This window comes from Pyrgilauda ruficollis, unplaced genomic scaffold, assembly GCF_017590135.1.
Source record: "Pyrgilauda ruficollis isolate IOZ18807 unplaced genomic scaffold, ASM1759013v1 scaffold49, whole genome shotgun sequence".
Lineage (NCBI taxonomy): Eukaryota > Metazoa > Chordata > Aves > Passeriformes > Passeridae > Pyrgilauda > Pyrgilauda ruficollis.
The window spans coordinates 1,614,718-1,637,127 of record NW_024526488.1 but is presented as its reverse complement, the minus strand read 5'-3'; the positions used below and the strand labels follow the sequence as shown (position 1 = coordinate 1,637,127).

Here is a 22,410-nt window from a genome sequence, read left to right as displayed (position 1 = left end):
AAAATGTAAAGATGTTACCACTTGACCCACAGGACAGAGGCAAATACTTAACTAGAATGATGACAAGATTGAAGTGAAAAACACAGATACCCCTTCCAGCTTAGCATTTAAGTTTCTGCCCGAAAGAACAAATTAATCATGTAGCTGAAATTAAAAAGACACCTCACAGCCTAAGAGCAAGTCAGGTTTAGAAGACATTGAAGTGTCTAACAATGCTGGTAGTCATTCAGCAGGGCTGTCAGAAGTAGTTAAGCATCAAATTCTACATAAATAACTGGGAGCAATCATTGTACCTAAATATCTAGGTGCATTTAGCACATATCTACATCTTTTAGGCATCTCTACAGAAAACTAGTACTAATGCCAATAATGTATCACTTAATAAAAAGAATATTTCAAAAACGTCAGCTGTTGACAATCTGGCCCTGTAATGTTTAATGGAATAAAAACTGCTTCAAGACATAGCCTTTTTACATTTCTGAGAATGTTCATATGAGTGTTAACCAAGCCAATGAAAGCTTTTACTACTGTTCTTCAGTCCAGTGCTTGATTGAAAAATAAATGTTTACTATAAAGCTTCTCAAAGGCAATATGAAGTCAACAATCCACAGAATGAATTTATTGAGAAGAAGTTGTTTGGTTTTTTATAACTGTATAGATATGAGACTGCCTTATAAAGCTGTTTGTTATTCATGGCTGTACCATCCTGTCTGTCTACCCAAAAGACAGCTATCTCCTTTAGGGCAAAGAATTTGGTCTCTGCCCTTTTTCTTAACTTTTCAGAAGTGATTATGTTAGTAAACTAACAGTAAAGCCATGTTCAAAACCCAAAGTACTTAGAATAATTTTTCAAAATAGAATTAAACTATATCAGTTTTGCTTGCAAGATTTTAAATTAAGGAGGTTTGTTATCTACTCGTAAGGATTTGCAAAGGGTTTATACAGGAAAATCCTTTTGATTTTTGACAGCATTAAAGAAGATGCTGCTGAGGCTTAGCCAGACGCATACTAAGTGTAGCTGTTGTGGCTAGCAGCACATAGCTCCTCCTGCAGTCACACTGCACGGCCCCACCTCGATGATGGCAGCCCCAGGCACAAGAGCTCCAGTCCTTCCTCCAGGGCCACCTGCTCTGCCTGGGATCCTCTGACCAATACAGCCAACTACAGAATGGTACAGCTGAATCAGCAATTATTCAATAAGCCAGAACAGTTTGGTAAATTATCTCTTAAGTGTGATGTCTCCAGTTCAGTGCTACAGAATAGTTAAATATGTAGAACTACATAATTTTTTAAATTCCCTCTCTCAGTTGTAAAAAGCAAATGTCTTTACAGGTAGCTAGTTCTTACCTCTCTGTACATAAAAGTCTTTCACTGCAGTTCCCTTTGCCAACCCTTCTTCAACTGATGTTTATATTGTATTTGCAAACCCCAAAGAAAGTCTGTTTTCTGGGGCATTGTTTCTGTGATTTCACATATAGAGATATTCTCCCCTTAATTCCACCTTAGGGAGTGAAGTAATCAATATGTCAAACCACAATTTAACTCAGGTATGTCCACCATTTTTTTCTGCAATCTAAAGATAGGTGGGTTACAAAAAAACCAAAAAAAACCCCAGCAGCTCAAGAGATATGCAAGTATGGATTTCTCAACTTCTTAGTTGCATTTGACAGGTTTCCTCCAATGCAGCAACTGTAGTCACACCATTGATGGGAAGTTAGTGGCCAGACAAAAACTGGAAAAAATAAAGAAATCTTTGACTGACTTAAGTGTTAAACCTACTTTTAAGAGTACTTGATGAGCTCGTGTCCAACACATGTAATGCGAATATCTGAGAAATATGCGGATCACACAGTTCTGTAACTGTTTACCACCAAATGCAATAAACATTTCTAGCTTTCTGAAAGTTGGCTAAATTGAGGGTAACATGAATTCTTTGCCCTAATCCCAGAGTAAAAATATACCTAATTTTTCTATAGCATATAACCAGTACAGCCCACTGTACACATTATCAAAAAGTAGACCAAAAACTAAATACAAATTATTTGTCTTTAATAACTGCTGGCTTGAATCAAGAAACATTATGGATAGAAAAAGCAAATGTGTCAGTTAATCAAGCTCTTTGAATTTTCATTACCAATTTGACATTAGCTGGGAAACTCCTTCCTTTCCTTGTCATAAATCACAATTAGAAAGAAAACAAATAAACAAAAGCAAACAAATCACCCCACATGTGCTGTTGAATTGTCTAATTCTGGGGCTGAAATAGATTCATATGCTCCACTGGGAGATGCAATTTTGACCCCGCTGAAGCCAAGAGAATTTCACTCCTTTTTATTGGAGTCAAAATTTGCTTCCCGATCACAAAACAAAATTCAAAATAAATTTTCATCAATTAAATTTGAAAAACTACTAAATTTAAATGATGCTTGAAGAGCCAAATGAGTGCCTTAAATGGTATATTTTCTGTCATTTTCACTTTATCATCCAGTAGCTTTACAGGCTGGTCATTTAACCTGAAATCAGTCATTGTTTTCTCTTTACAAAAGCTTCCTATTTGTCCTGCTAGTTTTTATTATGTGAACTCAGCAAGAATGATTTTTCAAACTCCCATCAGAGCAGTCTGTAAAGTGAAATGCCAGTAAGAAAAAGTTAGACATAGTTTGACCCATGTCCAGGCACTTGTTGGCTGTGGAGCTAAATGCTGGGCTAGGCAGCAGCTGCCTGGTATTGCTCCCTTATCACTGTCAGGACACAGACAAATGTACTTCATTTGAGAAATGAATGCTTTATCAATGGACAAATAATTGCAGAGCCACTATTGATCTCACATCCCACTTAACATGAGGCAAAAGGGTCCAGTAAAAATAATAAACATTTAATTGTGGTGGACATCAAACAATGGGTTCTTGCTCAAGCAACAGGAAAAAAACCTAGCAAAAAAGAACTCAAGTTTTTAAACAAACCATAGTCTTACCTAGGCAGGAAATTCAGAAAGTTCATCTAGATCTGCAACATTCCATTCTCATTTCTGTTAAAATGAGAACAATATTAGCAAGTTAAGAGGAAAATCAGAAAAGGAATCTTTCCTTGCTTTTAGTCTCTGTAAAGTGTCAGAGCTGAGATGGGAGAAGGTATTTGAAGTCCTAGGCCCTACCATTTGCACATATGGAAAATAAATGTGCCTGTTAAGATCCTAATGCAGATGAAAAAGGCTGAAATGAAACATATTCAAGGCAGACTCTACCCCCAGCACTCACACGACTAGAAGGTGTTCCCTTCAAACACGCACTTGGGGAGCAGCAGCACAAAGGCTGCCTGTGCTCCATTCCACCTGGTGCAGTAACGCACATTAATGCAGTTACACAACAATCTGCAACTGAAAAAATAGCTATTGCACTTTTTAATGTCCTTTATGTAATATCATTTTTCTAGTCATTGTTCTATTAGATTTACAGACCAGCAGAATCTCTGCCTCAGGGAGCCTGCAGTCTAAATACACAGAAAAGATTAAAAAAAAATACAGCAGCAAACTATGATGAAACATGAGGTTGTCAATACTTTCACTTCTGTAACTTTTGCTGAGGGTTTAATATCACACTTATGCAGACAGGAAAATAAGAGTATAAGCATCAGCTAGAGATAATATAACAGGCATGCTGACTAAATTTTTGTACTAATTATGACAGTTAAGAGCACACAAACAAATATAATAGGAGAACGAAATGAATGAATTAGTGAGGCAGGGGTTTTTTCAAACCAAAAGGAAAACAGGAAAGAAGACCAGAAAATTAGACAAGAATCAATTCATGCAGAATTATAGATAACTAAGTGTGCTACAGATATAAAGATATAACCTGGCAAATTTTGCATGTAGATCTTGATTGCAGATAAAGATGAAGTAGGTGCTGTGAATTTGAAGTGAGAAGCATTACATGACAGTCTTCCTTGGCAAGCCAGTGCAAGTCACTAATGGAGAGCTTATCCAGGCATGGACTTGTCATTACAGATGACTTGTCACCCACGGGGAAAAACAGTACTTAGGGTTTAATGACTTCTTCAAGTGGTCACTCTCGCTGTTTTTACTTTTGGGAGTTTGTAAATATACAACTATTTTTAGTTAAATAGTTAGGTCTTGTTAGACCTCAATAGGTCTTGTTATATATGTGTTGTTTATAAAACACACATTTAGTTGCACTGTCATAATGAGGTGGTTTTATTTTAACCACTGGAAGTTTTCTTAGATTCACCCATTCTGCTACCCAAGGATGCCTGTACAATTGCACCTGGCAAACAGCAGTAAATCAGCAGTCGAGGGGTTCTGGAGAGCACTCTGGCACAGCTTTCAGGCTTCCCCACATTACTTCTGAATTTAGAAAAATACTTACTGCATACCTGTCTGATTCAGGCTGTCTCAACCCTTATGTCCACCCAGAGTATATACTAGATGCTTATACTGCCAAAGAAACACTTCCTAAACTTTATGTAATCATTTGGAATTCAGGAAGGACCGATTAGTATTCAAGAGTTGCAACTGCTCAATATTTATACCAGAGAGACTTGGCAGAAGCAAATAAAGGTACATAAAGCTGATGCTTGTCTTAATTAAGTGCAGTATAATAGGTGTTGGGGATATTTTTCTTAGTGAAGAGAGCAGTTTAGCAATGACCAGATATAACTCATTCTGAAGTTCAGAGTTTAAAACTAATCAATATGTATTTATAACAAGGGAAGAACTAAACATAATTTATTATTAGCTGACAACTAACTAATAGATAAAATCAAGATTTATTTAAGTACCTTTTTCCACATACCAATTTCTGACAAAAGAAATTACTCCCTTGGATTCTGATTGGGTTTTTTTGCATCATTTCAAATAGACTTTTAAAAATTGAATAGGAATTAAAAATGAATAGGAAGGGTACCTTGGCAGCACCGTTTGCCACTGCCAAAGGAGGATATGCTGGGGCACTGAGATGTGATCTGCTGAAGCAACATGTGTCTGTTACAAATTTCATCAACTAAACGATTGTGTCCCCTGTGCACATCCCATGGAAGTCAGTGAGAATACATTTGCAGGATTAGCTCTGTAATATCAGTTTGGGATAAATTGCATTAGAATACACAAATTTCAAGGTGAGGATCACTGTCTTTTGGAAGATATCATCTCTGGATATAATGAAAGCTCTGCTTCTTTAAATCTGAAGTCAAGACGGGGCTTCTCTAAATTATTATGACAGAGCTCAGTCAAAAGTTACAGACTTGATGCCCAACCATTGGATGGAAACTTATGGCTTGCAGTGAGCAGAAGACTGAAAGACTTAACAATGATGATTATAGGAGTCCTTTCTTGTCCCTAAATAGTCAAGCAGTTGAAATTTATCACGCCTTCTAATTTCTAATAAACCTTCTAAGGTTTTACAAATATTCCTGTATTTGAAAAATTCAAATTTGGTAGCTTTTAATATGAACAGTCAGCAGCAATCTTACATAGTCCCCCATTGCTGCGTGTTCCACACTGCCTTGGAAACCAGGGATCCATTTCTTACTAGAGATGATGAGGGCCAGCAGAACAGTTAAACAGCCAGTCTGCTCCTGGAACATTTAACTCTTCTCTGGATCTTAGGCAAAGCAGCCAGGCTACTCCACTCTGCCACTAGAAGAGCTATTCTACTTTTCTACTTTAACCCTCTGGGAAAGTAAAGCAAATGAATATGGACAAAACCTCATTTCAGAATAATCTCATGAGGGACGTTCTCCTTTCATGGAAACAGCATTGCTCAACAGAGAAATCAACCCTTTTGTCTCTAATTCTGCTTCTCACTCCATTACTTTGAAGTCCCTAAAATAGTATCTCAACTATGCAATCTGGTAAACAAAAGCAATAGTTATCTATCTTTGTAAACAGTAGTGAAATCCAGAGTATTAAAGATACTTTTTAGAGTAGAGGCAGATTGGAACAACACGGTTTGAAATCTCTACAGATTTTACAACAATCAACATTTTAAAATTAATCTGATTTAAAATATCTTGATTAAATTTTGAGAAAATTGGATCCCTTCCTTTATAAATCACTTAGCATGAAAGTAGCTCCTTGCTGCATTTACAGGGTCTAAAACTTTGACAATTCATCTTTTGAGGGACTATTTTAGAAGTGTATTTAGCATGTGCAGGAAAAAGTGTTTGGTTTTTTTTTTTTTTGCCCTGGCTCTTCTTTCTTTATGGAAAAACAAAAACAAAGAAATATTCATTTCTCTTACCTGTCAAAACCCATAGCAAAGCCAAACAATTAAAAATTGGTCCTTAAATTTCTTTAATATGTTAAATGATATATAGAGTGATGCCTTTGACAAACAATGTTTTGCTCCTGAGAATATTATTTCAGTGAGCTGACAGGTTTTAGTCTGTCCTCCTATGCAGGTTGCACACAAGTGCAGGCAGTATGAAAGAAAGTAGGACAGTGTCTATCTTCCAGGTATCTGTCTTAATGAAATCTACAATCAATGGTTTTGGTTAAAAAAAGCATGTAATGTAAAAGGAATAAAATACAAATTCTGGGGTTATGAGGAACAATTCAGAATTAAACCAATATTTTTTTTAATAAATAAAATTTTAATCATTCATCTCAGCCATGCATGTAGGAGTAGTGAATGATAAAATTCTTCCAGGAATCCCAGAGAAAGCCTTCTGTTTCATGGCTGATTGAGTTTTTCGAATAAACTACACTAAATTATAGAGGGAAGTTAATAATTGCTGTTGATTTGTTCCTGATTTTGTTCCATTAAATGCAATGAATGCTGCAAATTCATACCTCATGTAACTGTTGAGTACAATGGCATTATTTGAGGCATGAATTTGATTCAATCTGTTCATTACTTGGTTATGTTGTCTGCTTGTCTGACAGCTGCAAGCCATGGAAAAAAGATTAACTATCTTCCGCAAGTACTTTTCCTTTTCATGTCCTTTTTTTCTAAAATGCATATTTAACAAGGTTTTGAAATAACAATAGGATTAGATGCTTGAGAGAAAATTAGGTCATATATTTGTTAGATACAAATCTTGCAAGTAATTAGAAACATGGGTATCAAGCAATATTTGTATTCTGTACTGTTGCCTTTGTGTGGAGACAGTGGGGATTTCTGAATAGGCCAATCAGTGTGCTCTGCACTTTTCCCCTATTATGTTTATAGAATACTAGTAAGGATGGCTTTTAAACACCTCCTGCAAGGGGGAAAAATTACCTGCACGTAACCCACATTTATAGGTGTCTCTACTTTTGGAGAACTTTTACAATTCCTTATTATTTTTAGATGTGTAAGTTGCAAGTTTAAATGTATTACATAGGTAACAAAGGAAATACAGTATTACATAGAATCTTTTCAGATGCTGTTGGCAGAAATCTTTAACATCAGTGACTACTTTTGTTACTCAAGTACTTACCATTACATGGGAATAAATGGTTATATATTTAAATGAATATTAAGTGAATGAATATCCTAAATCTTGGAGCCAGTAATACTACCCTATAGTCTTAATTTGAACATATTCTTAAATGCTTCACTGAATGAGATTAACTTTGCGTTAGTAACAGACAACTTACTGAATACTTTTAAAACAAGAATACATAGACTGAAAACTGCCTCGTGTATTTCTAGTTAAAAAAATACCTTGCAGAGGCTCTTACCTGAGTTTATACATAGGTAATGTTGGCCATTTAGTGGAGATGCACTGTAGACTACAGCATATTTCTCTCTTTCTCCTACCCCTTTGCTGCTTGTGCAAGACTGAGCACTGAACGAGAAACAAAAGCAAAGTCCGTCTCTGAGGGAATTAAAATAGAGAGGTGAAATACTCTAAAAGGAACAAGGCAATTGAAATAGAGGGGAAATGCTGTAAAGGAACAATGGAAATAAATTACAGGTGAAAAAATGGTTCTGCAAGAGGGATGGGAGAAGAGTGGAAGAGAAGAGGATATCTGGGCAGATCAGGAACCAGGAGTGATTGATGAAAACAAGGGACAGCAGTGGTGTGGACCAGAGGAACAGAGAGAGACTGGAGGGCTTGAGATAGGAGTCATGAAAATAGGGGGAAAAGGCCAGGAAGGAAAGAGAAACCATGGGACTGTGATCAAAGCCAAGCCAGAGGTGGAAAGGGAGGAAACAGAAGCAAACAGGAATAAAACAATGAAGAAAAATTCAGAAACAAACTTTATGGCCCAGCCTTGAACACAGCTGGAATCTTCAATTGGGAGACAGAAGGGGACTGTGCAGAAACACTCTTTCCCAAGCTCATGGCTTGGAGTGTGTCCCAAATGATTTCTGCTGGCAGGAAAGGGGTGGAGAATGAAAATTGCAATTCCTTAGGTTCTGGCAATGCTACTACCAAGACTGGATGAACCTTTCACAGCAGGAGTTCCTAGTATTGCCCTGATCCTGTGCAGAGCCATTTAGCATGGGACAAACTGAAAGAGTAAACCCCAAAACAGTCCATGTGCCTTGAAAAAATTTAATTTACACATCATCCTAAGAGCAGTTTAAGAGTCTTCTTTATAAGGTTATTCAAAAATTATTAAGGAAAAATCCTACATTTAATATAATCTTCAGTACTGGGAGGGTTTGATGAGTATTATAAACATATTACATAAAACCTCTGCCTGCCAAGTGAAGGAAAGTCTCATCTCAGCAAAGAGAAAGATTTCAATAACAGAGTGGGGAAGGAGACTACAACAGCATCTTTCCTCCCCAACACCAAAAATTGTAACAGAGATCAGCAAACTACTTGGGAGAAGATAGACAACACTATCCAGTCTTTCACCAGGGGAAAACTTACAGCCTAAGCAGGACAAGTGTCCTTCAAGCCCAGCTGAGGCAGCTTGGATGTGTGGTAGCTTGAGAAAGTCCTTTCCTCTTGTCTAGGACCATCCTATTTTGGGACACATTTGTCTTTAGAGAATGGAGTCACCAGCAAAGGTGAAAAGGGCAGGTATCAAACTCACATGCCCTAAAAAAGTGCCAGAAGACAATGCTGCACAATGAAAATATCTTTCAGAAAGGAACATTGTGAGAGGTGACTGTGGGAGCAGTGTCATCCAGACTGCACACTGTGCTCCAGCTGGCCACCTCTTACCAGCAGTACTTCCTCACTCTCTGTTTTGAGACAGGAAAAAGACCCTCACGATTAATTAAAACCATAAATGAAGCTACAGAGATGAGCCAGGGAGTAAAGAGGGAACAAAGCAATTAAGAATTTTCCTGTTAAAAATTCACTAGGCATACTGTAAAATTCAGAGATTGTTATGCCCCTCAAAAGTGCAGCAGAGAGAAGCAGACACTTATAAGAGCTTTCATTACTTACGTGCCTTTGGCTCCCTTTCAGGATACTGTGGAACTGGAAACAGCTACAGTAAATGTATTTTCTCCGCATTTGCCTTTTTTGACAAAACACCTCCAATATTTTGATCTCAAGAATAATCAGCTCTTTTGCATTTCCTTTTCAACTAACTGCAGACTTTTGCAAGTTAAAAATTAATGACAACTTCTCTTCCTCTTTTATTTTTTAAACAAAACCCTTCTGTGCTCTTTTCTGAAAAAAAAGAGTCTTTTTCCTACAACCTGTAACTGTTAGTCTAAATGGCATTCCCACCACTCTTTCTCCCTCCTTTGTGGTAACACACAAAACGAATTCCACCACAACAACCTGGTTTGGGGAAACCATTATTCTGGAAATGAAACATTGTGTTGTGTCCTTTCCCACTATTATGGGCAGTCAGTCTGTTAGAACATATTGGACGATTATAGGTTAGTCTTTTCAGAGAAAGCCATGGGTTTCAAGTTAGCAGTAACCATCTATCAATTCTTGAGATTATGCCATGATTTACTGTCACAGCATCATGTATTCTCTGATTTTCTGCCTCCTGTGAAACATTGTGCTTTCCTTTTCTATTGATGTATCAACTGTAATAGTTACAAGCAGCTACAGAAAAATCAATAGAGAACTTTCATTACTGTGCACATAAAGAGTACCATGCTGGGAGAGCACCTACTTCTTAAATAGTCACCAGCAGTAAGGTACACAACGGATGTCTGTTATTTTGGTCTAAATGAAGAATGTCTGAATTGAAAACAACAAATATCTAAGATTTTTCTCACTACTGGATTCTATGTCAAGTTTTCCAGTATATTATTTTTTCCCCTAAAGTGTCAGGCTTGATTTGTACTTTCTGTACTCTTATCTGTGTATTTTTTTTAATATAACGCTGACAGAGGAAATTAATACCAAAATAAATTGCTGGGCTGTGCATGACTTGGTTGGGCAGAAGCAGTAAGAATTGTGTTAATCTTTGTTGAACTAGTGTATCTTAGTCAAAGCAAGCTGACTGGTGAACAGACCAATAATCTCTGTATTAAATACAAATAGGACAGAGCTGAAAGAGGCAGCATGGTGTTACCACACACACAGATGTGCTCCTAGGACTGTGCACTAGGAAAAGCACTGAGCTGCTTTTCAACACAAGGTTTGGAAACAAATAGTGTCATTTTTGGTTTAAAAATACTTGCTGCCTCTGGGAACAAATTAACTTCCAATTAGCAAATGAAATAAAGAAAGGCAAGAACAGTAAGCATGTGAGTGCATTGCCTTGAAGGAGCCCAGGCCATTCAGCGTTTCAGGTCATTTCCCCAGCAATTGGGCAGGAGTCCCTGCAGGGCAGACGGGCAGCTCTGCTGCAGGAGTTAGTGGTAACTTTAGCATTTTGAGACTACGGTGATTTACAGCTGTAAATGCAGTGGTTGATGCTCAGTACCGTAGATTTGAAAGCCTGTGGATTTCCATGAAACTAAAGCATGAGGATGCACACGTGTATGCACATTAATTGTATCCTGCCAAATGCTTATCCCACTGTCTGCCATGGCTCCAAGGCTACAGGAAAGCGCAATTTCTTGGCTAGTGAGGATCTGGAGCCCCATAATTCATGCTCCTCCTGTTAAGCCTGTGACTGTGTTGTCTATGGAAACATCTCATCCATATCTGGCCAAAATATTTCAGTCTGAGCTGAGCAGTAAGCACAAATCTGCAGTTTTCCTGCTGCTGTTTCTTACTGAGCAATTGAAATGTTAAAAATGTGCTGAGGCAGTACCTTACTGAGAGTGTCCAGTCCTTTCTGACCAGGACTTCCTGTCAAGAAATCAGAGGCAGCTGAAAAGTAAAACTCTCTCCTAAGAGCTGCATGTTTGAAATGCAGGTGTAAGAGTACTTGCTCTATTTCTCACTTCCCTACCCTGTTTGATTGATGAGTAACCATGCTGCCAGAGGGACTTTCAGGTGGGCTTTTCTTTAGCTTTCATATCTGTATGTTTAAGAGTTTAAGGAATAAGGATGAAGAACACATTCAAATCTTTGTAAAAATAGTGCAAAGGCTCTTTTGATGCACACTGGGTGCCTCTCCAGTGTTTCCTACAGGCAGCACTGACACTTGCAATGTAGTTGTAGGTGTCCCTGTCTGGGCTTCTGTCGTCCCATTTGTCAAACCATTTCCACAACTAAGCTCAGACATCTGGGACAGTAAAAAGTGAAATTTGCAACTCCCACGCAGATAAAATGTCAGAAACAATATATTCTCAAATACTGCAGGAGAAAATTATCTCTGTTAGCTGTGCTCATTGTCCACGAAGGCAATACTGGCAGTACTCCTTTGCACATTTAAGTGAATTCATGGGCTGAAGCAGTCAGGTGTGACAGTGATCTGGTGAGTGATACACTCCTGTACATGACATTACCAAACTTGTTGGTTCTTTTCATCCAAGCCAGTGTGGTTTTTTGTCAGTGCTAATTTGATATGAGATTGAAACAGCACCAGCTTCAGTGTACTATCAATGTCTTGTGAGCCATCTGCAGCTACATTTACATAGAAAATAACTATAACTGCCTAAAGTAGAGTCCACCTCTTAATAATAGTAGAATTCAAGCATCATAGTTTCTACTGCAGTGCTTTTAGTATTGAGCAAATAAATGAAAGCATTTAATTTTATGTTAGCACAATTATAAAAGATAATAGTTCTGTGACTGATTTCCATGTCTTGTATCTTACACAGGCAGAGGTGATTGTCTTTTTCATGTTCTTTCTAAACTAGAATCAGCTTCCACTGATGCAACTCGGTTCAGTGAAAAAAACCTCAAACTGTTAGTGCAAATACTGGCACACAGAACTAGTAAAACCATGTCTTGAAAAGTCTCAGAAAAGGGTAAAAAGAGGTTTTCGAAATCAATGATTAAAAGACAATTAGTTCTCACACTAAGCCTTGTCTGAAAATAGTGCAATAGGCTTAAAACTCTGAATTATTTGTCGATCATGCTGACAGAAAATCATAGCAGAGTGCTGTACCTCTTAGATTGGCACATCACTAAAACACCTTTGCTTAATTCTGCTTCTCTCAATGAGAATATATTATAATAATTTTTGCTCCTGTGGGAATTTGGATTTAACAAAATAATAAAGCCAAACAATATTCACCCAGTAATAAAAATCTGGTATGAAGTTCAACCGTTATGTGGAAAGCACTATAATGATATAATCCAAACTGGCTGGTCTAATATTTTTAACCATGTTGAAAAAGTTTGAAATATAATAATTAAATGCAAATACAGTTCTGATCCCAAAGACCAGAAGAATGCCTTTAAGCTAGTATTTATAACAAGAGCTATTCGACTGAGCTCTCTTGTAAATTTTATCATACCTGAGGCAGTTTTCCTCAGTCGATTAGCTGGAAAGCTGAATATATCCTGAGGCAAACCAGACATCTAGTACAGGCTAAATTCAACTACTGGAGCTTAAATTTGGCTTAATATATCCCCACTTGGATCTGCCTGTTTAATTCTCTTTCATATGATAACGTTGGTTTATTCATAGTCTGGACTTGTCACCTGAACAAACTGTACCTCATATCTTATTCTAATGGAATAGGAAAACTTTGCAAAAACCACAAAAGTTCCTGACTGAAAATCAAATGCAAATTTGGGATTAAAAACTGTTTTGTGAAGTGACTACAAGATTAGTACAGAGAGATTTTTCCCCTAAGGAGTACTGCTTTTTATGATCATGCATTTTTTATAATCTGCAGAGACAGATGGGCTTTATAAAAGGATAGAGCCTGATACTCAAAAGGGTTTCAGTGGCAGCTGCATTTCTGTGTTTTAACCTCAGTAGAAATTTATATCCTATATTTTTCCAGAAAACATTTATATTTCTTTTTTTTGGACTATATCACCCCTTGGTCAACTTCCAGTGGCAGCAGAAGAAATACCTCTGAGATTAATCTGTTCCATTATTCCTACTTTAAATGGTACTTGAGTAGCAAGAGAGGGACAGAAAGGGAAAGGACAGATAATGTGCAAGCTTCTCATGAGACCAATAAAGGCAAACATTCAGAAAAGTTACAAATGTCTAGGCAAAAGCAGGGCAAAATTTTTCTAGGTAAAAGCAAATCTCTCAAAAATTTTCATTCCTTATTTTTTAAATATTCAGCTTCTTCTCACCTAAATAATACATTGTTTTTTTCTCCTCTTAAAACTATACCACACTATTATTGCAATTTGCATATAACACCCTTTCTGCCTCAGTTCATAACTTCAAGGACTTTGTGTGATGTCCTATCACCATTCCCAGGAACTTCATAAATATTTATGACACCTTAAACTATTCACACCCTACAAATTGCAGGCATTGACAGATAATTCCCTTAAAACACCAACAACTCTGTGTGCTATTGAAGATTAAAATGATGTTGCAGAAATTAACTGGGGAAACTCTTTGGTTCAATAAATTTCCTACTTAGTCTCATTTTTTAATTTATCAGAAGCCTAATTTCTGCCTTTATGAAATTTGATACTGTGATGCTACTGCTCTGGCAGATTTGCCTGCATGTAAGCATAGATATATAGATATATACAGATATATAGATATAGATATATATATACATCTTGATGATAGGAAGATAATTAGCACAGTAGTTTTGTTCACAATCCTCATTCTAACTGAATATTCAAAGACAAACATCTACTGCACAAACATATAGTATGGCCCAAACATATCGGTGAGGAGTTCAGGAAAAAAAAGAGTTTTGACTCACTTTTTTTCTCGGTTTATCTGCGAGACTTTCACTAAATCATTTCTGCCCTGGTTTACCAATGTGTGCTCACATACAAATATGACCATGCCTCCACAAGACAGTGGTTACAGATTTTTTTCCTAGAAAAGAGAGATTTAGATTGAGACATTTTTTTCTAGAATTCATCTGTCATTTACCTTAAGTGGTCACTAGATCAAACACACAAACAAGCCTAGAAGCAGGAACCAGAAAGCCACACCAGCCCAGGCAGGTTCCCTTTCCACCAGCCTACAAAGACAGGCAGTAAATTTGGGCTTAATCACATTGGGTTAATTTTTCCAATGCACCAGCAGAGCTTCAACCTGAAGACTGAAGCAGACTTTCACTGAGAACAGCCTGTAGCAAGCAATAGCAGAGACCAACCATTGGCATGGTGAGAGACTCCAGTTGTTTGGGGAATTTCCTTGAAGACACAACACAGCAAATTCCTGTTCTCCAAGTTCCCGTTCCTCTGTCATGTCTTCAAAGAAAGCAGCAGCTACTCTTTTATATGGAACATAATCCTGTCACTGAATGCTTAAGCATGGACTAAAATACCCACAGAATAAACCTTTGGGCTGCCCTTAGTCCCAGAGGAGAAGAGACAAGAAATGTTTCACTGCTGACCCACTGGGCAGGAGCCAGGCTGGGACTTCAGCAGGGGCAGAACTGCAGGCAGGGAGGGAGCTTTAGAAAAAGAAAGAAAGTGAGGTGGTAGTGGAGCTTAAGCATGGCAAAGCTGAAATGCCAGCAGTGGAACCACTGCATGGGGCTGTGGTCTGTCCCCACATCTTCTGGGCTGGGGCATAGTTTCATCCCCACCGGCTCCCCATACCCCTGGCTGTGTGGATCTACCACCCCGGCTTTGTGGCTGTACCTGGATACAGTACAGGTACAGCCCTCCCAAGCTGCAGTGAGAAATCCTGGATTTTGTCTTTAAGGGTGTAGCTGGCTGTGGAATTTGGGACAGGATCTGTGAGCAACTCTTCCATCAGAGGCCTGGCAGGATCTTGTTTTATTGTGTTTCAATGACCACGTATCACGTATGCCTCATGTGCAAGTCATAAGGATGTTGGTTCCTGGGGTGTCAGGACTAGAAGTGAGTGGAGATTTTGTTTGTTTAACTCCAAGAGAGTAAATGCAGCCTGAACTGCCGAAAGTCAAGCTGTTTTATTTTCCTGAGTGATGACTCAGTAATTACACCAGTCATAAAGATTCAAGAAATCAAATTAAGCTTTGCCCTTTGTCTTTACTGGTACTGTAAGAAAAGAAAAAACTGAAATGTAGTAACCTACTTCCACAGTTGCACAAGGAGAGGAATCCACCTTCTTTCCCCATGTCTCTCTTCCCACTGCAGAGCTAACAGTGGCAAAAGCAATTATAAAATTACTCACAAAATCAATAAGCATGGTTTTTAACAGACACCAGGGGCTTCTCAGGAAGAATCCATCATTTTACAGTCTTTTTAGAACAGAAGAATGGCCTTCAATATTTTAAATAGCATTAGAAAGAAGCCTACCACTATAAAGCAATATGAAAATGTTTTAATTGAGTCTGAGTTCTTCTGAAAGAAACCAGAAGTCCATCAAGATTGAAAACTGAGGGAGTGAAATAGGATCCAGACTAGGAATTGCAGCTTGTTCTCCTAAGTATCTTGTTCTCACTTCAAAAATACATACAGTCTTACCCAACACTTGGGCATGAATGAAACATTCTGCTATAGAAGAATTTAATAAAGATTTTCAGAACAATGTGCCCTTTATCAGATGTTACGTTCAACTGAAAATGAAAATTACTTTATGACCCTAATAAATAGTCAGAGATCGACTGTTGCACTGTTAAGACAGCTTAGCCACTGCCAAAAAAAAAAAAAAAATCCTAAAGACAGGAAAAGTTTTCTACACATTCAGTTTGGACTTGGGAGTCTTAAGAAAAGTGCTTTTTGTTCTTACAGTTTAGAGGTTTTTCAAGGTTTGGAAAGTGCTAAATATATGCAGCTTATCACTGATTAAAAAACATCTATGAAGAATTGTTTCCCATGACTTCTAAGTGAATAATATTCAGCACAGTCCTGCTGTAATAAAATTGAGGGGAATTTTGCAGTAAGGAGCTTATCTTTACCATAAATCTTCCTTCATGATAGCATTTTGTCTGTCAAGAAGGCTTAGCTATAGAATGGCATGCATCTGCCTTCATGACAGATGTGCTATATGGAACTACTGCTGTTGCCCTTAGTTTCAGTGAAGGAGAATTGTGGGTAATTTTCAGAGATTGGCACTTTATCAACCATTAGCATACATGCCTTCAAAAAAATTTTTATCACATGTTAAAAATCTACCTGTGTTTTAAGTCCTACAATGCACAGATTTTGCAGGGCTAGCAGAAAGTAGGAAAAAGTAGTACAAAACTGTTCAAATAGAGGGAGGTTTAGTAACATCACCTCAGTCCTGGTTAATTCCCCTTCTTTGAACTATTCTGGGATAAAAATCTTCATGAGAACTAACATATTCCATCCTCAAGCTCAAATGGGAATTGGCCTCACACTAAAGACCCCGATGAGAGCCCCAGCCATGTGAGGAGGCACTTTGTCCCTTTCCCTGATAAATCAGAATGTTTCTAGGCAGAGGCAAAGCTACTTCTTCAGCCACTCAGCATGGCTGGAAAGCACCAGGCAAACCTCTCAGAGGGCAAGCCTGAAGGCCATCCTGGCCAAACCAGCCTCAGCAGAGTCTGGAAGATGTAACCGTTTGAGCCAATCAGTCCAAAGAGCTGCTAAGTGTTAGAGGCATTGGGTTTCACTGAAGTCCTTAAATGATGGGGCTCGGGTGAGGAAGCTCAGGCCAGGGCTGGTAACAAGCCCCAGTGCCTGGAGTATCCATGGGACTGGAAGCAGCTTTGTGAAAGGGAGAAATCCTCTTTCCAATGGAGAGGCCCAGAATCTTATTTTGTCCTTGAGGACAAAACACAAAGAGGTAACTGAGCTGTGTTCACACCTCTTCATTGCTTCATGTAGAAACAGCATTGAATAAAAGACATGAGCAGTAAAATTTAACCAGCTTCTCTGGGAAATATTTAGTGCTTCCAAGGAGTTACTATTTTTCAAAGTTAAATCTCTCATTCTGTTTCATTTTTCTTTTCAAAATTCCCAGACCAAAGGAAACTCTCTATAGATTAGCACACCCCGAAATTTTCAGTATTTCATGTTTGGAATATGAGAGGGAGAAAATCTCTCTGAAACCTAAATATTTTTCCCCTCTAAAGACCAGACCCATTTTGGGGGAAAATATGCAAAAGTGTTCTCCTTGGGCTGAATGTTGTATGCAGTTTCAGCTTAACGCACAGTTTTATGGCAGATGTGGAAAATAATCAAAATGGGGGGATATCTGGGAATACTGGCAGATCTTTACTGTGACTGCAGAGCAGATCCTGACACACTATAATACTGTTTTTGTCTTAATCGTCAAAAGTAAGCTATAGAGAACAAAAATTCTTTGTTTGACAGAAAAGCAATTGCTATTTCTTGTAAAACATATAATATATTCCAGAAGACCTAAGGGTTTACTTTTCAATAAGGATAGAAAAAGATGCGCGCCCCACTGTGAGCTCACAGTAAGGCTGTTTCATGTAAAAAGTTGGTAATTAGTCCCTGAGTGAATAAAGTAGAAGAGCTAAGAGACTGATACTTACTGTAGCAACACAAAACACTTTTTTTGAGCTGCTAGGATTTAAAGGGTGTGTGGGTGGGAGGGGGGGACCTACTCCTACTCATTTAATTTACAAGCATCTAAACTTCAGAAAATGATTCCTTGCATTAACTTAAACATGTGTACTTTAAATTGTTACTAACCGATGTAAAGATCGATAAGAGACATTCCAGTTTTTTAAAAAATAACAGGAATGAGGAATTATGTGAAAGCATAGGAGATGTCGTGCTGTACACATCAGTAGCAGATTTCACGCTCATTGTACACGACTGCCTTCAGCAGCTACACCAGCATTGCTTGGTGTCTCACCAAGTTAACTCCTTAGTAGTCAAAGGAAATACTTGTAAAAATAAATCTTTTTAGCCAGAGTTACATAATAAATACCAAGCACAAAAGCAAACTCAAACCACAGGAAAACCGTCTACTTAAACTACAAAGTTATTAATTAATCTCATTTGTATCACTACCAACCAACACTAAGTACCACCAGTGAAAACTGTACCATTTCTTGTTCTACCTGCATATCTTGAAGCAACTGGAAATAACCTAATATTCACATGTTTTCCTTTGTTATTACTCATCTTAACCAGAGCTACAGTTTATGATTCTCTCTCAAAAAAAGCCACATAATTTTTATTGCAATTGTGGGTTCAGCAAACCTATTTCTGACAATATATAAGTATCCCAGGAGAGCTTGAGAGTTTTACACAGTGCTCTCAGCACATATCCTTCAACATCTCTCTGTTCAGATTGTCTCATATGCTTTACTGCAACATTCACTGTTAATGTATGATCAGGCTGGCTCTACATCCCTGCTATTGTAATTGCAGTCCTGAAGAGATCTACACAAAAATGAATGATGTCCTAAACTGTGATTACTTGGACTGTCCCTGATTCAGTATAGAAAGTCAGGAAAATCTACTTATTTTCACTGGTTAGCTAATAACATCTTGTTCACAAGCACAGATCCTCACCACAAATAGCAAAAATTTGTTTAGAGAAAAGACATTAAAAGTATTCCCCAGGCTGAATGTGGCATAGGAGCCCAGAACTACTTTCTGGTTACTGTTAGTATCAGTTGGACTTGTTTCTACATCTTGGCTGCAGTGCTTATGTTGTCACATGTGAGCATTGAAGGAACTGTCCCCCAAGACGAGGAAAGAAAACAGCACAGACCTTCCCCTGCAGTTCTGCAATGCCCATGGGACTCCCTGAGGCCACAGAGCTGACAGGGTCCAGGAGCACCTCACACTGCACCCGTGCACTCACTGCCAAAAGCCACTGAGCCTGTGTTTTGGGGTAATACATAATACATAAAATATTATCCTCCTCTTGACTTGGAGTATGGCATCAACACAGCTAAAAACAGAATATATGTCTCTAATTCACATATTAAATTTGCTGGTTTTGTAGAAAAACATTAAAAAGTTTGCAATTCTCAGATTTTGTTTCTTCCTTATCTCTGTAAAAATTTATCTTGTGAATTCTTCAATAAATACATAACCCACTCAATAACATTTAAACAGGGGGCAAAAATAATAATGAACCTGGTTTTCCAAGAAGCCAGCACAATCTCATACACAGTACGGCTCAAAATAGAGAGCAACAGAAAGATGCCCTTTGAATTTAAAGGAGTTGAATCAGATAACAGTTTGTAAAACATCCTGACTTTTAAAATTATTTTTACAGAGGGAAAGAAGTTCCAAATACTGATTCTGAAATCATCATACATGTTACCTTGCTGTTTAATGGTTTAATCTCCAGCATAGTCCCTGTTTTCTGTGGGAATTTTTATGTTCTAGCAATTCATTCGTGATTATATTTTGCATCTGAAACAACCTATTTAAGCTAATTGTGATAGGTGATACTGTTTCTTTTTTAGCTTTATAAAAATATGCTTAGAACTCCCAATTTTTTAAACCAGGTTACATTAGCTACAAAATACCTTGGGAGTTTTCTGTAGGTACATAAAATAATAAACAGCTATATTTCGTATGAGAAAATGTCCAGTGTAGTACAGGAAAACATGATTATCCAAAGATCTCCAGAGACACTGGCAAAAAGACTTTGGATAAATGAGTTTGAATAGCTAAGGGACCAGGCATAGCAGCTTTGAAGTCTCCAGTCCTCTTCACTTGGGATAATGTAAAGTTCAGATGATTCTGTTGGACAGCCATCACAATTTCAGTATTACTGGCAAGTTCCTTAAGTCAACTAGCAAAATTCTGGTGGATGTTATGTCCCCAGTTCCCAAACAAGCAGCACAAATCCAGGAGTCACTCGCTTCATTTCCACAGTGAAACTGGGACAGGAAAGAGGCAGGCAATAACAACCCCAGCAGGAAACCCTGGCCCCGGTTCATGCAAGAGGGAATCCAACGTGCAGCTGGCAGCCAGCACATTCCAGAGGGGCTCCTGCTCAAAGCCTGGAACTCGGGCTCTGGAGGCTGTGTGTGCTGCCACCGGGACCCTTGGCATCTTTCCTATTCTCTTGTTCTAAAGACAGTGTTTGCCTCCTCCAACCATTTCCCTCATGTTCCAGCACAAGTTATGTGCAGAAACCAGTATTTGCTCTGTTTAATGCACTTCTAGGAAAAGCAGCAGTGAGACCCAATTTACACAGCCTCCCAGGCTCCTGATGGAGTGGGTGACCAACATGTGTTCCTGTTTTGCAAAGGAAAACGCTCATTTCCCCACAATCGGAGGCTGGCATTTAAAATGAACCAAATTCTGCAAAATTCTCCATCTCCTGGGCTCCAAAAATATCCACATGTGAACAGATTTGTCTTTATACAAAGTGAATAAGCAGCATAGTTTTGCCCAGTAGCACCATGCTTTAGCCTTACGAGAAAGTGCTACAGTACTTTACTGATGGTAAAAATGATCAAACACAACCAAAACAAGCTCTCCCAGCAAGTGCTCTCTAATCAGCTCCCTCTTCCTGCATTAGAGCAGCACTCTAATTTGCAAGCTTTAGAATAACTTCTGCATTCACCAGACATGTTAAAAGACAATTTCATCCGAGTGGTTTTTACACAGGGGAGCAAACAATGAGGAGATAATATACTGGCATTTATCTCTGACCAGCATTTCCAGAGCTTGAACTTGCTGTATAGGAACAGAAGATAATCAAACAGAGGCAGAGTGAACAAACTGTACCTGCCGTGCTGATGTAAATGCCCCGTTGTCCAACACCAGAAAAAAAAAAAAAATCAGTGTTGGATTTCAGAAACCATATGCAGGTTAAAGGGCACCATTCTTATCTAGTATTCCACCCAAAGGACAATGATTTCATTTTATAAAGATCATTAGTCAGTGAAATATATATTTTAGAGAGTTTCTACCAGGGAATATTATTTTGGCAGTCACTGGAGTGTACCAGATGGTTCATTAACATAGGCTAGACAAGTCAAAGGCTTTCAGAATCATTTTGAAAATGTCAAACAGAAACAAGAGCACTGTCACTTTTTATTAGAATTAACTACATCATACCCTGGACATAGATTTCACCTTGGGTCAGAAAAATTAATACAGAATTATATGAATTGTGTAACATAGTAGGTTAAAGATAGGGCTTCCTCTTGGGACTCATTTGCTAGCAATATATTATGGTCTTCTACTTTAGGAATCCTCAACCTTTCTTTCTGTTAGCTATGAAAAGAGCTGACCTTGCTCAGACTCCATTGGTGTCTAATTGATTTGAGGTATATGCAGAATTTCAACAAGACACTCCACTAAAGCTCTTTTGTGATCATTTTCCCAGGAAAGTTGGCAAAAGGGTTCACTGAATATTCAGCAGCTTGTAAAGTATGCTTTTGTCAGGAGGCAAAAAAAAATACATCCATTTAGTGAAACACTGACTTCATAAACAGGAATTAAAATGCAACTGAATTGTTATCTGTTTGGTTTTTTGTTTTTTTGGGGTTTTTTTTGTATTATCATGCAGATGTCAAAAATCTCGAGAACTTCCAGCTTGTGGAAGGTGTTCAGGAACAAGTGAATGCTGCTCTGCTGGACTACACCATGTGTAATTACCCACAGCAAACAGACAAATTTGGGCAGCTTCTCCTGCGACTACCAGAAATCCGGGCCATCAGTATGCAGGCCGAAGAATACCTCTACTACAAACACCTGAACGGGGATGTGCCGTGTAATAACCTTCTCATTGAGATGCTGCATGCAAAGAGAGCATAAATTATACCCATTAGAGCTTCTGCTTTCAAGGAAAAGAAATTATTCTGAACTGCTCCAAGCAACACTAATTAAAACATGGTTTTAAGACTTTGCAAAATGGTATAATAATCAAATACTAATAGTAAATAAGTGATGTATCAGGGTATTTGTATTGCAAACTGTGAATCATATGCTACACATCCCCAAAGGAATCTATATAGGACTTTATACTGGATTGAACTTACCAAGTGGATACCATCACCAATGTCAAGAAAAAAAAGGACAGAATGATCGTTGTATATTTAACTCTGCTGATTGCCAACATGAAGAAACCTAGGTAAAAAAAAACCTGATCTGTATTATTGAGCTAAGATGGTGGGGAATTTGAGTGCACTA

General features: G+C 38.1%; 1 protein-coding gene across 1 annotated transcript in view; it reads left to right on the top strand.

The window, feature by feature from the left end:
• NR5A2 (nuclear receptor subfamily 5 group A member 2) overlaps nucleotides 1-22,035 on the top strand; it is an 83,957-nt gene extending 61,922 nt beyond the window's left edge. Inside the window, exon 8 of the mRNA XM_041479603.1 lies at nucleotides 21,788-22,035. Coding sequence (XP_041335537.1) covers nucleotides 21,788-22,035 — 248 coding nt within the window. The remainder of the gene's footprint in view (nucleotides 1-21,787) is intronic.
• Nucleotides 22,036-22,410: the final 375 nt, after the last annotated feature.